The sequence below is a fragment of the Bufo gargarizans genome, chromosome 7 (genome assembly GCF_014858855.1).
Source record: "Bufo gargarizans isolate SCDJY-AF-19 chromosome 7, ASM1485885v1, whole genome shotgun sequence".
In the NCBI taxonomy this organism is placed as follows: Eukaryota; Metazoa; Chordata; class Amphibia; order Anura; family Bufonidae; genus Bufo; species Bufo gargarizans.
Genome location: NC_058086.1, coordinates 5,652,738 through 5,671,317, shown reverse-complemented (window position 1 = coordinate 5,671,317; position 18,580 = coordinate 5,652,738). Strand labels below are relative to the sequence as shown.

Below are 18,580 nucleotides of genomic sequence, written 5' to 3'. Positions count from 1 at the left end.
TAAATTTAGAAAAAGGGGCGTGAGACCCAGATTTCTGTCATTTACTTTTAAGAATTCATCTAAACCCTTTTTAAAACTGTCCACTGTTCCTGCTGTGAGCACGTCCTGAGGAAGTCTATTCCACAGATTCACAGTTCTTACAGTAAAGAAGCTTTGACACATCTGGAGACTGAACTTTTTCTTCTTCAGTTGGAAGCAGTGCCCCTTGTCTTGTGGGGATTTTACATGGAACAGCTTTTCACCATATTTTTTGTATGCCGCCCCCCCCCCCCCCCCCCTTAGATGTCTCTTTTCAAGACTAAATACATTCTTTTGATCCTTCCTCATAACTAATACCTTCCTGCCCTTTATCAGTTTAGTTGTTCTTTGAACTTTTTCCAGTTCTAGGGCATCCTTTCTACAGACTGGTGCCCAGAACTGAACTGCATATTGCAGATGAGCCAGCACAAAAGCTTTATAAAATGGTAGTATTACATCCCTGTCCCACAGGTCCATGCCTCATTTAATACATGACATTGAATTTGGAAGCTGTCTTACATTTAGACTGGAGCTGGATACGCCGAAGTTATATAGAGGCTGGCTCCTCTAAATAACTTTGGCGGATCCACAGTAGTCAGCTAAAAGGGCTATTGAGACCGATGTCTAAAATAACGGTCTTAATAAATGACCCCCTTAGTTTTAAACCAGACCAGGTTCATATCTGTAGCTGCTATACAGACTAATGCCCCTCTATCCAATCAGCCAGCTCTTGCCTTAGTAACCATGGAGGACAGGGGCAGCGAGTGGGAGATGTACTCTATCACGCGGTGGGTGTTGCTTAACGGAGTAAGATAAGCACTCTCTCAACTAATTACCCCTGTGCACCTTAATGAGAGCATTTCATAACAGCCCATCTTAGACTTTTACCAGAGTTGAGATAGCAGCATGAAATAATTCACACCATTCCTTCAGCTAACTCTCACCTCAGCCAGTATGGAACAGAAGAGCAGCGGTGAGTAGGGGATATGCCCTCCATCAAAACAAAATGTTAGCAATAGAAAGGTTGGAATTCTGCAAAACTAGGCAAGTAGTCATATCTAGGGCAAATATGTAAATGTTCACAGTTGTGCTCGGATTAGACAATGGGTCTTGGCACAAGAGAGAAAGCTGTAATGCCGTGGGCTCCTATTACCAGTTTTAAAGATAGGCAGGGACACAACAAAGTCACTTTAATACAGTTTATTGTTTAGAAGCATCCACAGGCTATTGTTTGCTTCAGAAGCGCCTTGCAGGGTGTGATCTGTAGCCTCTCACACAACAGACACACCCTGCCTCATGCTGCTGACTTTTAAACGCAATCGTGGACGTATAAACTCCGGAAAGGATCGTGGGGAGTAAGCACCCACCCAGCTCTTTGCTTAGTCCCAGTAAAAGTCAGGCCCGGTTTAGTTGTTACCAGCTATACTAGGTAACAACAGTGTCCACCATCTTAGTGGACATTCTGGCTTCCACTTCACCAAGGTCGGGTACCTTGGTGGCACGTCTCGGGTGCACCACAGCAAACCACAACATGTATCTTCTTAATAGGTTTCCTGTGAGATACATACCTTCATTCACATACGAGGCCTGTCACTGCCTCACCCCCCCCCCCCCCCCCTTTTCCCCCGTTCAAACCTGTGGAGCATTTCTCTCCTTCGAATTTCTCATCCAGACCAACGGTGAATGATCCATCACCAGGCAAAAATGTTTCCCCAGCAGGTAGAACCGTAAGGACTCCACGGCCCACTTGATGGCTAGGCACTCCTTCTCCATTAAACTATATTATAGTTATTTTCTGCTGGGGTAAGCTTTCTACTCAAATAAGCGATGGGATGTTCATCTCCGTTCACTTTTTGAGATGTTCCTAGCCCTACTTCAGATGCATCCATTTGGGCGATGAATTCCTCCATAAAAGTTGGGGTTGGACAGGACGGGCTGTTCACATAGGGACAATTTCAGGGCCTGAAATGCTTCTTCTGCTTGAGGATTCCACCGAATCCTGACTGACTTCTTTCCTTTCAGCAGATCGGTCAGGGTGCAGCCCTCCAGGCGAAATTGGGTATAAACCCCTTAAAATACCCAATTATGCAGAGAAACGTTTTGACTTGCTTCGTCGTGAAAGGTCGGGGCCAAGGTTTGGTGATCCCACGGCCAATCACATACCCCAAATAACAAGCCTCCTCTAGCTCTATGGTACACTTTGGATGATTTGCAGTCAAGCCCGCATCTCGGAGTAAGTCCACGACTGCCTGCACATGGGACAAATGAGACTGCCATTTGCCACTATGGATAACGATATCATCCAAGTAGGTGGATGCGTACTTCCGATGAGGTTTTAAGACTATTTCCATTAGCCTCTGGAACATGGCGGGGGCCCTATGTAACTCAAAAGGCAAAACGATATAGTGGTAAATTCCCTCTGGTGTGACAAAAGCGGTCTTTTCCTTTGCTGACTCTGTCAGAGGTACCTGCCAGTAACCCTTGGTTGAATCCAGCGTCGTGAAGTACTGGGCCTGGCCCAGTCTTTCAAACAGCTCGTCAACCCGGGGCATTGGATAAAGGTCGAACTTCTACACTTCATTCAATTTCCGGAAATCGTTACAAAATCGTAGCGATCCGTCCGGCTTTGGAATCAACACAATGGAACTATCCCACTCGCTCGTGGATTCCTCGATAACTCTTAGGCTAAGCATCTTCTGTACCTTTTCTGTAATGGCTTGTCTCCGGGCCTCTGGCACACGGTACGGTTTCACTCGTACCCTTACCCACGGCTAGGTGACAAAATCATGCTGGACCACTGATGTAAGAACGGGCTTTTCTGAAAAGACATAGGTATTCTGCTGCACTAATATCCCGACCTCCCGTTTTTGTTGTTTGGACAGGGTTTGTGCTATTTTTACTCAGACCTCTGTCGGGACTGACTTTGGGGGTCTACACTAGGCACTGGCCTCAGTGGCCCACAGGGATTCTCAGTCCTTCCACGCCTTTAGCAAGTTTACGCGATATATTTGCTCTGGTTTTCTCCGCCCAGGTTGATATATTTTATAATTAACTTCGCCCACTTTTCCCGAATTTCATAGAGCCCTTGCCACTTGGCCAGAGACTTACTCTCAGCAGTGAGTACGAGCACAAGAACAAGAATCTCCTGGGGAAAAGGTCCTGACTGTGCCCTTTCTGTTATACCCACGGCTCTGAACTGCCTGAGCCTCTACTAGATGTTCTCTCACAATGGGCATTACTGATGCAATCCTGTCCTGCATATCTGCAATGTGCTCTATTACACTCTTATGGGGAGTAGGCCCCTGCTCCCATATCTCTTTGGAAATGTCCAGCAGGCTTCTGGGATATCTGCATTATAACAGTTCGAACGGGGAAAACCCCGTTGACTGGAATACCTCTCAGATGGCAAACATAATATGGCAACAACATATCCCAGTCCTTCTCATCTTGGGATACTACCCTTTTTTAACATACTCTTTAGTGTTTTATTAAACCTTTCCACCAGCCCATCTGTCTGGGGGGTACACTGATGTGCGTAACAGCTTGATTTGAAGCAGCTTACAAGACTCCTTTGTTACTTTGGACATAAAAGGAGTACCTTGATCCGTAAGGATCTCTTTGGGCAACCCAATGCGGCAAAACATGGCAAATAGTTCCCTGGCAATAAGTTTGGCTGAGGTATGGCGGAGAGGATTGGCCTCTGGATACTGAGTCGCATAGTCCAATACCACTAATATGTGCTGGTTGCCCCGGGCCACCTTTACCACGGGCCCCACAAGATCCATAGCAATCCACTCAAAAGGTACCTCTATAATGGAAGGAGGTACCAGTGGACTACAGAATTCCGCTGTGGGAGCAGCAATCTGACACTCTGAATACGACTCACAAAATCTCCTAACCTCTTCATAGGCTAAAAGAACTGCTGGAGTATACGCTCTAGTGTCTTTATAACCCCAAGATGACCTCCCATTACATGTGTGTAAGCCAAGTCTAATACTGCCCGGCTGTAGTACTACTAGCTGCTCCACTACCTCCTGTCGGACCTTGTCGACGCGGTGCAGTAAGTCCTGGGAAACAGCCATATGGGGAAAACGGCTTCTGTGCCCGGTTGTTGGGCTACTCCATTGACTACAGTCACCCTCTCTCTGGCCTATACCAGAGTGGGGTCCTGGAGTTGGGCGGTCCTGAACTTGTCCCGGGACACCTCCAGCTCCGGGATAGATGTGGCCTCACTGGCCAATACCTCTAGGGGAAAGCTATCGGGGTTACACTCTGGCCCTATGATGGGGACCCCTACGGCCAGTACCCCTGAATCGGGGTCTCAGGTTCAGGACCCGGAGAGTCTTTCTTCACAAGAGATCGCGCTTTGCCCTTCCATAAGGACCAGAATATGGGTAAGTCTCTTCCCAAAATAGGCCTGTATGGAAGATTCTTTACCACTCCACCATGTGCTGTTCCCCCCCCACCCCCCGCCCTGCCCAAGGCTGTGGAGTCGGTAGATAAATGCTCCGACTCCTCCGTTTTTGGTACTTCCGACTACCCGACTCAGACTCCTCTAGGCAGAAGCTGCTGCATTCTCCTTTTGTGTGCTGATCTTCTGCTGAAGATAGGGCAGTGGGAGGATCCAGGAAGGGGCATTTATTTTAAAACATGATTTCCCTTGTAGAATCCCATAGTCATGTTTAAAGTTTAAGCTAACAATCTGAGTCTACAAGTTTTTATAGCCTTAGCTAAATGACAGCAGTTTTTCAAATGGTTTACAGCTTTAGTCTTGAACTATTGACTATCCATTCCCTTCACTTATACAAATGTCTCTAGTCCTGCAAAAAACATATTTACTTAATCAGTTATCAGTGAGAGGCTAGGTTAACCATCGGCGTTACGTTCCCTTTAACAGCGGAACACAACACAATGGAAAGTATAAGTATTGTCGCTCCTTAACTGTTCGTTGCTTGCCATATAGTGAAGCATATGAAAAGCATGTTTCTACACGGTCACTTAACGTGTTTGTTTTGCGGTAACGTGACGCACTGCATGCATTGGCCTTTATTCTTACAGTAGAGAATTAATTATAACTTTTTGTGAATTTAGACATTTAAACTTGCTTTTTTTTTTATTATTCCAATTTAAATATAGTAGGAGTCGGAGTCTGTTCATTTTTGCCGATTCCAGGTACCCAAAATTGCCTTCTACTCCGACTCCACAGCCCTGGCCCCACCTGGCCACGATAACCATTGCCGTCGGATACTCTCGGATATCCCCATGGATACAGATAACGGAGACCTTTTGTTCAGATGGATTTTCCTGACAAACCAGTGACCCGTGCAGTAGGGTCACTAAACTCCCGAAGTCTAACAGTGCGTTAATCCAGTACCGGTTAATGGACACCTGGCACATGGGAGGTTCACCAGCGCTCAGCAGGGTGTCTGCGGTACAGACAGGCCTGGCGTAAAATGAGGACTGCCGAGCAAACCCACAGTCCATGGATTCAGTAGTCAAGGGGCAGGCAGCAGCCCTACAGCCAGGATCTGATAAATGTGTCCTCCTGAGCTCACGGGGTGCGCTTAAGGGGCCTTTGGGTTGCATTATCCCCTGCTTGGGATCGGGACTTTTACCTCACTCTCTATAATTGGGGCCGGGGGTTGGGGTTTCACCCGTTTTTGAGAAGTGTCCTGCACCAAATCCTGAGTGGCCATGTACCGCTCTACCAGGCTGACCAACTGGTTGAGGTTGCCCGGGTCCCCCTGACCCACCCAACTCTGAATGGCCACTGGCAGGATACGCACAAACCGATCCACCACCACCAGCTATATCATCTGGGCTGGGTCCAAAGTCTCAGGCTGGAGCCACTTCTTCACGAGGTACAACAAACCATAAGGCTGCGACCTAGCGGGCCAAGATTCTACAAATGCCCACTGGTACACTCGCTGGGCCCGCACATATGTATTGACCCCCATGTGGGCCAGGATCTCACCTTTAAGCTTCCCATAGCTCTGGGAGTTCTCATGGCTGAGGTCAAAGTAGGACTTCTGTGCGTCCCCCACCAGAAACGGAGCCACGATTTCAGCCCACTGGTCGGACGGCAGATTCTCCCGCTCTGCGGTTCTTTTAAAAACCGCGAGGGAGGCCTCTAGGTTTCCCAGGTACGTCTGCGCCAGATTGAAACACTTCCTTAGCCTGTCTGGTCACCACATTTATCAGCTATCAGTTATTTATGGGGCAAGCTGTGATTCCAGCTTTGGCAACCCGCGAATGTGCAGGATCTACAGGCTTGGCTGCAAAATCGGTGGGCAAATGTGCTGCAGGATACTATAAGGAACCTGTATACTTGCATGCCCAACCATATCTCATCTTGCATCCAGGCTAGAGGTGTCACAATGGTGTACTGGAGCCTTTAAAATTGTGCAGTTTTCCCCAATAAACGTATTCTTTCGCTCTAATATTGTAATCACTTACATATATCATTACATTCACACATAGAAAGTTACAAATCACATACATTAACTTGATTCCAACAACTCCTTGGTACGTTGTGTTTTTTCTGTCAATAAGTGTGGCATCTCCTGGATTTTATTTTCATTATATAATATTATAAACCCTGCAATCTTTTTATCTAGATTTTAAGACCACATATACATGGTGTATTACGCACAGATTTTACCAGTAGATTTTTGGGCAGAATACAGCATCAGCTAAGTATTTAATTTATATCTTTTGCTCACTTATACGCCGCTGAAGATGAAATTTCCAAATTGCCATCTACACAGTGCTGACATTTTCTGCAAGGAAACATTGATCTGCATTGTCGCTTTTGAAATCTGCAGCATGTCAAATGTTTGTATGGATTTTCACAATGGCTTAGATAAGTAAAATCGTTCCAAAGTTATTACCACATAAAGTGACATATCAGATTTGCAAAAATCGGCCTGGGATTTAGAGTGGAAAGTGGCTTGGTACTGAAGGGGTTAAACTAGAAAATTCCTGTGAAATGTCCTCTTTAAAGGGAACCTGTCACCGGGATTTTGTGTATAGAGCTGAGTACAAGGGTTGCTAGATGGCCACTAGCACATCCACAATATCCAGTCCCCATAGCTCTGTGTGCTTTTATTGTGTAAAAAAACGATTTGATACATATGCAAATTAACCTGAGACGAGTCCTGTCCCTGAGATGAGTCCAGCGTGAAGGAGCCCAGCACTGCCCCGCATCCTCAGAATCTCCTTCTTGCTCCCCGACGTCAGAAAGCTAGAGCACCGTAATCTCACGATGCGGGAGCTAGCGCATGTGCAGTGTCGTCATAGTGTTCCTTCCCTGTGCTGGCATCAGCCTCAGGGAAGGAACTGCGCATGCTAGCTCGCGCATCGCGAGATTACGGCGCTCTAGCTTTCTGACTTCGAGGAGCAAGGAGTAGATTCTGAGGATGCGGGGCGGTGCTGGGCTCCTTCACGCTGGACTCATCTCAGGTTATTTTGCATATGTATCAAATCGTTTTTTTTAGCCAATAAAAGCACACAGAGCAATGGGAACTGGGTATTGCGGATGTGCTAGCGGCCATCTAGCAACCCATGTCCTCAGCTCTATACACAAAATCCCGTTGACAGGTTCCCTTTAAGCCGAAAGCAGGATCTTATTAAAAAGTCAGAATAGCTGTGAAGTTTTTCCTTTATATTCCTCTCTGTTAGGGTACTTTCACACTTGCGGCAGAGAATTTCAGCACGGATCCTTCTTACAAATGCATTGCAATACCGGATCCGTCTTTCCGGTTGTTATCCGGTATTTTTTTTTTTTTCACATATTTAAAGGTCTGCGCATGCGCATACTGCAAAACCGGATCTGTTTTTCCGGAACACTTTAGGCCGGATCCGGCATTAATGCCTTTCAATGGAAAATAATGCCGGATCCGGGGGCTGGATTTCACAGGCTGACATGTACATATACAGCGCTGGTATCCTACGGGTTAATTAAATACCTTTCCTTGAGTCACAGCCAGGGAGAGAAAACAGCTAACCGTCTCCCTGGCTGTGATGCTCTCCGCTGTGATTGGATCGCGGCACAGCCAGCGAGAAGGGGATGCACATTGAGAAACCCTGATGTCTCTTCCTCCCTGTACTGATGCTCATGATTAACATACTGAGTGGGAAAACTGCACGGGGGGGCACAGCGGGGCGTACGAGAGGTATTTAAAAAAAACAACCCTGCAAGGGAAGGTATTTAATTAAACTAGAACTTTAAGGCCTCATGCACACGACTGTATATGTTTTGCGGTCTGCAAACCGGAGATCCGCAAAATGCGGATACTGACCGTGTGCCATCCCACAATTCTGCGTGCTACCCATAAAAAATGGGGCTCGGATGCAGACTGAAAATACGGTTGTGTGAATGTAGCCTAAAACACGTTGCATTCAGCAAATGCTACAGCCAGCAACAGGTGCCTCCCACAACAGTGTACGCCTGTTACAGATGCCACCACCGCCGAAGTGTATGCCAGCCACGTGTGCCCACACCATAGCAGGATGTGCCAGCTATGGGGACCCCGGGTCCTTTGGAACAAATAAATCTGACAGTTTTCTGCATTGACTAAACATTTATTTAGATCTAAGGCCTCATTCTCCAAGTTGAAGCCTATTTTTTTAAGCCACTGATTAAGAGAGACCTTCCATCCTATTCAACAATCACTGTTATTTCCACAGTGCACTACCTCTGAGCAATGGCAGCTCCTCTAGTATTACTGAATTCATATGTTACGCTTCAATAGACTGGTTTGCTGACAGTTACCACTGGGGGCAAATAACAGTGAGCACTAAATACAGCATGGGAGATTGCAAGTGGCAACACTGCAAAAAGACATAGTTATAACTGAAGGTCGCCCTCTAGCACAGCTTGGAAGACTGTTGGTAGCAATACTCCAAATAGACATATAGCTATAATTTAAGGTTGCCCTCTAGTGGTATTTTTCAGCAACTACCCTAATTATAGATAGATAGGCACAGCTGATAATTTTAATATAGTTCTAGCTAATTTTAAGGACAAGCAATAAATGTTACATTTTAGTATTAAATCAACACGTGTTAACCCAGAGACATTAATGGTCCAGTGACCAATTGCAAATTATTAGTGTATTTTGTTGAGCCCAAAACTGAATCACATATTCAAGATGTAGCCTTAGTGTACATTCACACAAATGTTAGCCTTCTGTGCCCATGCTGCAGACCGGCCGGTGAATCCCATATTGCAGTGCAGACCCAGTGACATGAATGGGTCCACAATCTGCAAAATACGGCAAAAGATAAAACACATCCTATCTTTTGCGGTGCAGAGGCACAGACCAAAAAGCCCACGGAAGCGCTTTTGAGTTCTTCTGATCCATGCCTTTGTACTGTGCCGTATCTTGAGGATTGCAGACCCATTCAAGTCAATGGGTCTGCATCCGTGATTCACTCGGCTGGTGCCAGTATATTGCGGAAACACCATTTGAGGTCATGTAAACGGATCCTTATGATGGATTTATAGAGGGGTAATATTACATTGGGATCACAGGTTTTCATTTCTTTTTTTACACACCCTATGATCATATTTGCTTTTGGAGCTACTGCTTGGCATGAGTACTGCCGCTCAACTTACTAGTAACCAGAAATACCCAAGTCTTTTTCTTGTTTTGTTGTCCCCAGTTTTATCCCATTTAATGTATATGCAGTAATAAAATTACTGTGGCTTCGATCCATTACCCTACATTTATCAACATTAACATCTTTCCTGTAATATCCGACAATCAATCTGGGTTTTAAAGGGGTTATCCAATACTATAAGAATATATCCCATATACCGGGCCCCTCACAATGAGTATACTTACCTGGCTCCCTGCTCCACTGCTTCTCTCCGTGCGCGGATAAAAACTTCCGATATTGGGGGGGGGGGGGGGGGGGATGCAGCCAATAGCAGGTGGGGATGAGCCTCCCTAGCGTCACCCGCGATGCTAGGGAGACTCATCACTGTCTGCCATTAGCTGCTCCCCCCCGAAGCAGCAGTGGCGGTGCGGGGACAAGGAGCGGGGAGCCAGGTAAGTATATTCACTGTGAGGAGCCCGGCATATGGGGGACATTTTTATAGCATTGGGTAACTCCTTTAAATACCCTACAGTACAATACCATCAACAAAAACTGACAACTCTAAATCCTGTCCTCAAGATCATTAATAACAGTGTGCCAGTCATGGGTGCCTTCACTGCAGAAGTTTGTGCCAGTTACAGAGGACAACATTCTGTGAAGTGTCTGTAGGTCTGATGGAGTGCTGTCTATGTCAGTCCAATAGAAGTGAGAAATGGAGCAATGTACCAACATTCTATCTACTTCATTCAGAAAGAAGCTCAGGGACCACACAATCAAATAATTATCATCTAAGGCTACTTTCACACCTGCATTAGGTGCGGATCCGTCTGGTATCTGCACAGACGGATCCGCACATATAAATGCAAACAATGGTATCCGTTCAGTATGGAGCCGTCTGCATAACTTAGTCAAATAAAGTCTGAGTCTAAGTGAAAGTCAAATGGATTCGTCCTGACTTTACATTGAAAGTCAACGAGCGACCGATCCATTGACAACTGCACCAATATTGTGTCAATGTAAACGGATCCGTCCCCATTGACTTACATTGTAAGTCAGGACGGATCCGTTTGGCTCCGCATCGCCAGGCGGATACCAAAACGCTGCAAGCAGCGTTTTGGTGTCCGCCTTCAGAGCAGAATGGAGGCGGAACGGAGCCAAACTGATGCATTCTGAACGGATCCTTATCCATTCAGAATGCATTGGGGCTAAACTAATCCGTTTGGGGCCGCTTGCGAGAGCCTTGAAACGGATCTCACAGGCAGACCCTGAAACGGCAGTGTGAAAGTAGCCTAACCAGTGAATAGGTCATAATTTTTGTGGGAGAGGCCCCTTAAGGGTCCATTCACACATCCATTTATTTCTATGGGGCCGCACGATGTGCAGCCCGGATCCGGAAATGCGGACTCAAACTTCCGGGTCCGCATTTTCGTTCCTGAAAAAACTAGAACATGTCCTATTCTTGTCCGCAATTGCGGACACGATTAGGCATATTGTATTATAGTGCCGGTGATGTGCGGTCCGCAAAATGTGGAACGCACATTGCCAGTGCAAAACACATACGGGTGTGTGAATGGACCCTAAAGCAGCTGTCCCCACATAACCACTTTGCATATGATCTCAAAATAAATATTCACAATATCCAGCTCCACAATCACCACCAGGACTTTCAGACTACAGCCTTTCACTGCTGGCAGTATATAGGGAAAGGTAGTCTGAGACTGTGTCAATGCCATTAATTAGTCCAGCCAAGATTAGACATTGCATACTCCCCATTTTATAAACCTGATGTCCCTTCCAGAAGAAGATTGAAACTCTTTGCCTTTGCTTTATCCACAGAATCTACAATAGTGATCATTTTAGTTAGTGAAGACATAAGAACCTGAGTTCCTGACATCCGTGCAAAAAGGGTTTAATACTGTATAGTATTGTACTGTCTGGAGTGGGGTGTACTTTTTATTTGAGGAACAGCTACTTTCCATTACTATGTATAATTATTTTACCCCCCTGTTGCTCGGGTTAGCAGGGAAAACCTGATCTGTGCGTTCCCTGCTGTCGCCATATATAATGGTAAGGGTCCTCTGAACACCATTACTATAATCTGTGCGTTCCCTGCTGTCGCCATATATAATGGTACGGGCCCTCTGAACACCATTACTATAATCTGTGCGTTCCCTGCTGTCGCCATATATAATGGTAAGGGCCCTCTGAACACCATTACTATAATCTGTGCGTTCCCTGCTGTCGCCATATATAATGGTAAGGGCCCTCTGAACACCATTACTATAATCTGTGCGTTCCCTGCTGTCGCCATATATAATGGTAAGGGTCCTCTGAACACCATTACTATAATCTGTGCGTTCCCTGCTGTCGCCATATATAATGGTACGGGCCCTCTGAACACCATTACTATAATCTGTGCGTTCCCTGCTGTCGCCATATATAATGGTAAGGGCCCTCTGAACACCATTACTATAATCTGTGCGTTCCCTGCTGTCGCCATATATAATGGTAAGGGCCCTCTGAACACCATTACTATAATCTGTGCGTTCCCTGCTGTCGCCATATATAATGGTACGGGCCCTCTGAACACCATTACTATAATCTGTGTGTTCCCTGCTGTCGCCATATATAATGGTAAGGGCCCTCTGAACACCATTACTATAATCTGTGCGTTCCCTGCTGTCGCCATATATAATGGTACGGGCCCTCTGAACACCATTACTATAATCTGTGCGTTCCCTGCTGTCGCCATATATAATGGTAAGGGCCCTCTGAACACCATTACTATAATCTGTGCGTTCCCTGCTGTCGCCATATATAATGGTAAGGGCCCTCTGAACACCATTACTATAATCTGTGCGTTCCCTGCTGTCGCCATATATAATGGTAAGGGTCCTCTGAACACCATTACTATAATCTGTGCGTTCCCTGCTGTCGCCATATATAATGGTACGGGCCCTCTGAACACCATTACTATAATCTGTGCGTTCCCTGCTGTCGCCATATATAATGGTAAGGGCCCTCTGAACACCATTACTATAATCTGTGCGTTCCCTGCTGTCGCCATATATAATGGTACGGGCCCTCTGAACACCATTACTATAATCTGTGCGTTCCCTGCTGTCGCCATATATAATGGTAAGGGCCCTCTGAACACCATTACTATAATCTGTGCGTTCCCTGCTGTCGCCATATATAATGGTACGGGCCCTCTGAACACCATTACTAGTGTTATGTTCACAGGAACACAATGTGTCCTCTGTGCACATCCTCCCGCTCCCACAGGGAGTCTCTGGCATGCAGACTGTATCTGTACCACCCTTATTTATCATGCTAATGTCATCATAGTGCCATCTAAATGTTGGTGTCCATTTTAAGTGCCTAAAGATCATGGAAAGAAATGTGCCTGCTTGTCTCTGAAAATTACAATATCTTAAAACTGGATTTCTGTGTTACATACCAACATTAGCAACGTAAAGTTTGTTGTTCACAATTAACACCACAATAACCATGGCGCCCCCATAAATCTCCTTCTCTAGGGTGTTAAGTCGCTCTACAATCTTCTGGTACTGGCTGGGGAGCTGCTGAAGTGCTGTACCCTACAACAAATGAAAAGGAAAATAAGGATGAGTAAATTAAAAGGGGTTGTCCTCTTTTTAGTATTGATGACCTATCCCTCAGGATTAGTCATCAATATCAGTTAAGCGGGAGTCCGACATCTGGCTCCCCTGCTGATCAGCTGCTGGAAGAGAACGCAGAACTCATACCAGAGCTGCCTTCTCTGCTCGGTTTACCTGCTCGCCGCAGCTACTCCAGTGGTGAGCAGGTGTAATTGCAAGTATGGCGTCCCCCTTCACTTCTATGGGACAGCTCCTTCCTATACACTTGAACAGAGAGAGCTGTCCCATAGAAGTGAATAGGGACGCCATACTTGCAATTACACCTGCTCACCATTGCAGTTTCTGCGGCAATTAGCTGATTGGCAGGGGTGCCAGCAGTCAGAACCCTGCCAATCTGACATTTATATATCCTGAGGACAGGTCATTAATAGTAAAAAGCGGATATACCCTTAAATAAGCTGCAAATTACTAACACCCCCCCCCCCCCCTCCTTAATTATGTAGCTCTTCGGCATTGCATTGTTTAAGGATCATGAGCAACCATAATGCAGTACATTCACTTGAAGTCACTGGTCCAGCAGCTGACATCAGCGTACAGTCACTCCTATCAAAACTGCCTCCCAGCCAAGCCTAACCAACAACCGGTGTGAGAGGGGTGCTCACCAGTGAGGCCAATCAGCACTGCAATACTATATCTACAGTATAAAAAATATCCTGAACTAACAAATGTTTAAACGATAAAACAATCAATCATTCAAGTCATGTGCTGGAGCCTTTTTATAGAATCACAAAAACGCTCTCTTTAGGGTTGCATGAAAATTTGAAATGACATGGATGTTGTGCACTCGCTACATGGCTGTAAAAATATTGTACTGTACAATATAACGCTACAGGGGATGCAGTATATAGAGGTTGTGGGCGCTTCTTTTCCTGTTCAGTTGCATTAATGCTAATGCAGAACTACACACATTTAGTCAGGACTGGGGTGGAAGAGCCCGCAGCGAGACGACGGCATCAGTGGAGTCAAGGACGAGTAAGTAATACGTAAAACATCTTCCTTCCACAGGTTAGTAACATCTACAGATTAGGCAAAATGGCTGGGGAACCTCTTTAAGCATTGAGCCATAGAGCCTAATGCTATTGAGGATTTTCACTGGCTAAGGCCTCATGCACATGGCCGTTGTTTTGGTCCGCATCTGAGCCACAGTTTTGGGTTCAATGGGACCGCAATAGATGCGGACAGCACTCCGTGTGCTGTCCGCATCCGTTGCTCCGTTCCGAGGCAAAAAAAACAAAGACAACATGTCCTATTCTTGTCCGCACTTTGTGAACAAGAATAGGCAGTTATATGTAAAGACTGTCCGCGCCGTTCCGCAAATTGCCATCCGTGTTTTGCGGATCCGCAATTTGCGTACCGCAAAACACACCACGGTCGTGTGCATGCGGCCTAAAAACCATAATAGTATTTTTCCCATTGTATAATGTATTCCATTATACTGGTATCTACACATGCATTTCTAAAACAGTATATGGGAGGAAAGGGATGCAAATGAGCTCTTAACAAGCTCTGCCTCTAATGTCACCAGATGTAAGGCAGCTTTCCTAGAAGTCAATGTTCAGCTCATTAACTAAGCCTTGAGACATGACTTTGATATTAAATAAGCCAGCATCTCATTGCGTCCCTTTCCTCCCAGAATTCCAGAGGAGTAAAAAGCCCAAAATTTCAAAATGCCCCTATAAGTTACAGAGGGGAACTAAAAGACTGAATTGGAAAAAGTGGGCCTATACTGAAGATAGATAAATGCTCAAAAAACAAACCCTACTGTCAGGGCCAAGGAAGGCAAATCGTACTTGGTCCTCCCTAATATTAGAAAAATAGCAGTAGCTAAATACCATTACAGAGCAAATAGTCTAGGGAGGGAGAAATGTCCCCTAAGCGTCTCACCAATGTTTTCTCTGAGGTGGCGCCAAGCCTAACAGTGCTTCCCCATTTAAAGCCTGCCACCCGTCCCTTGTACCTTATAGGGTGAGCAATTTTAGGGAAAGATAGTCCTGATCCCAACACAATCTGCCAAGAGACACAGAACCTTCTCCAAAAAGAGTTCGACTGACAGAGGGATTCTTTGTGAAGACGATTACCGACCTTGCGGATGAACAAGTCAACCATAACGATTATATGCTAGAGGTGGCAAGATCTAATTGTTCACTTTTCACCATTTTATATTATCTTTATATTCATGAGGGCTGCACTTATTTTAACTAATTTTGAGTAAAAGTTATGTATTAATATATTCAACATCCTCTTTTGGTATATGCACAAAATAAATTATAATAATCACAAAACTATCCATTATAGAAGGAGAACAAATAAAATAATTGAAGAGGCATTTCCGTCAAATAATGGAAATGAATGCCTCCTGATGGACTGTGCTTACTACAAAATGAACTCCTCTTGACAGACCAGACTTACTATATACTGGATGTCTCCTGATGGACCGCACTGACTATAAAATGAACACCTCCTGACGGACCACACTGACTACAAAATAAATGTCTCCCGACAGACTGCACCGAGTATAAAATGAACGCCTCCTGATGGACTGCAATAACTATAACGGCTTCTGACGGACAACATTGACTATAAAATGAACGCCTCCTAAAGGACCGCACGGATTATAAAATGAACTCCTCCTGATGGACTGCAATAACTATAAAATGAACGGCTTCTGACGGACAACATTGACTATAAAATGAACGCCTCCGGATGGACCGCACGGATTATAAAATGAACTCCTCCTGATGGACTGCAATAACTATAAAATGAACGGCTTCTGACGGACAACATTGACTATAAAATGAACGCCTCCGGATGGACCGCACGGATTATAAAATGAACTCCTCCTGAGGGACTACACTGACTATAAAATTAATGCCTCCTGACGGACCACAGTGAACACAAAAAGAAAACTCTTCCTGACAGACCACACAGACTACAAAATGAACTCCTGAAGGAATGCATTCATTATAAAATGAACGCCTTCTGATGGACTGCACTGACTATAAAATTAATGTCATCTGACGGACCCAGTGACTGTTAGAAAACCTGGAATTTTACTGGAAAATAAGATGCAGCATGCTGAATATAATCCCTTACCATGTAATCCTCTTTGCGCTGAATTAGACATTTTTATTGATGCCATGTCTCAACGTCCAGATCACAGCATCAGATTAGTTGCACAAAACACACAGACATCAGTAAAGTCCCCACATTACACTGTCCTCCTGTCCATACTGGATCTTTAGTGTAAAACATGCAGAGTGCTTCTCTATCGATACCATTAGGGGTTGTTCACGTTATGTTTTTGTCCCTTGCTTAACCACTTAAGGACCACAGGTTTATACCCCCCTAGTGACCAGGCCCTTTTTTACAAATCGGCACTCCACAACTTTAGCGGTTTATTGCTCGGTCATGCAACTTACCACCCAAATTAATTTTACCTCCTTTTCTTCTCACTAATAGAGCTTTCATTTGGTGGTATTTCATTGCTGCTGACATTTTTACTTTTTTTGTTATTAATCGAAATTTAACGATTTTTTTGCAAAAAATTTCAGTTGTAAAATTTTGCAAAAAAAACGACATCCATATATAAATATTTCGCTAAATTTATTGTTCTACATGTCTTTGATTAAAAAAAAAAATGGTTTGGGTAAAAGTTATAGCGTTTACAAACTATGGTACAAAAATGTGAATTTCCGCTTTGAAGCAGCTCTGACTTTCTGAGCACCTGTCATGTTTCCTGAGGTTCTCTAATGCCCAGACAGTAGAAAAACCCCACAAATGACCCCATTTCGGAAAGTAGACACCCTAAGGTATTCGCTGATGGGCATAGTGAGTTCATAGAACGTTTTAGTTTTTGTCACAAGTTAGTGGAAAATGATGATTTTTTTTTTTTTCTTACAAAGTCTCATATTCCACTAACTTGTGACAAAAAAACGAGATTTTTTTATAACTTACCAGTAAAATCTCTTTCTCGCTCTTTCCTTGGGGGACACAGAAGACCTTGGGTATAGCTCATCTCCATAGGAGGCGTGACACTAAGTGAAAACTGTTAAGCCCCTCCTCCACAGCTATACCCTCAGCCTGGAGAGAGAGGCTGCCAGTTGCGTGTCCAAGTAGTGAAAAAAAGGCAAAGTCCAAAAGTGGAACCAACAAGCCAACTACCCAACGGGTAAAACAACTCGGAAACCGTGTAGAGAAAAAACAAAGAATGGGTGGGTGCTGTGTCCCCCAAGGAAAGAGCGAGAAAGAGATTTTACTGGTAAGTTATACAAAAATCTCGTTTTCTCGCCCAGTTTCCTTGGGGGACACAGAAGACCTTGGGACGTTCAAAAGCAGTCCAAAAGGGGGAGGGACCACAGCACCAAGGTGAAGCACCCAAAGGCATCAAGAAACCGCCGCCCGCAGACCAGGCGGCCCAAGGCAGCAACTGCCGAAGCCAGAGTATGCACCCTGTAGAACGCTGTAAGGCAGACCAGTGACCGCCTCGCACAGACGCATGGCCGAAGCCAAATGCCTCCGGCCCAGGAGGCACCGACCGCTCTGGTGAAATGAACGGTGACACCAAAAGCAGAACCCTGCCCTTGGTGCGGTAACCACAGCAATAACCACTGTGAGAAAGCGGAGGAAGGCGGAGGAAAGCCACCCCGGAGGCCACCAACCCGTTGCGCGGACCTCCTGGAAAACCAAGAGACCGAACGTCGACAAGAGTCGGAGATCTCGAAGTAAAAACCGCAAGGCCCAAACAACTCCCAAAATCGGTAAAGTGTCCGTTCCCGGGGGTGGGAAGGGGAGGACGAAAGCCCCGTTAAAATGAAAGACAAACACCACCTTCAGAAGGAAGGAAGAGACGGGATGGAGAAGAGCCCTGTCCTGAGGAAAGAGAAGGCTCGGAACAAGAAGGGCCGCCACCCAGGCACCCGCCAGAGACACGACGGCTACGGAAACATAACCGTACAGGACAGAAGGAGTAGAGAGAACTTCTGTAACGGCTCCAAGGGAAAGATTGGAGCGCCAAGAGCCCAGTATGCAATGCCCAGGGCGGTACCCAGGGGCAGTACAAGGGAACCCCAAAGCCGCTCCACGGAAGAGGGTCCTGACAGGCCCAGAGGGCCGGGGAACGCCGAAAGGGGAAGGACAGCGCTGACCCTTGACACTTCAAGCAACAGAGTCCCAGTCCCAGATCTAGGTCGGACTGGAGAAAGACAGAACCATGGAGAGAGAAAGGCAGAGTGGGGGAACACCCAGCTTCCCACAGAACCCCCGGTAAAACCCCTAAGTCC

General features: G+C 45.6%; 1 protein-coding gene across 2 annotated transcripts in view; it reads right to left on the bottom strand.

Moving 5' to 3' along the window:
• Positions 1 to 18,580, bottom strand: part of TAB1 (TGF-beta activated kinase 1 (MAP3K7) binding protein 1) — a 91,301-nt gene that overhangs the window by 49,254 nt on the left and 23,467 nt on the right. For both annotated transcript variants that reach the window (XM_044302029.1, XM_044302030.1), the window contains one exon: positions 13,082 to 13,220. In XM_044302029.1, coding sequence (XP_044157964.1) covers positions 13,082 to 13,220 — 139 coding nt within the window. The remainder of the gene's footprint in view (positions 1 to 13,081; positions 13,221 to 18,580) is intronic.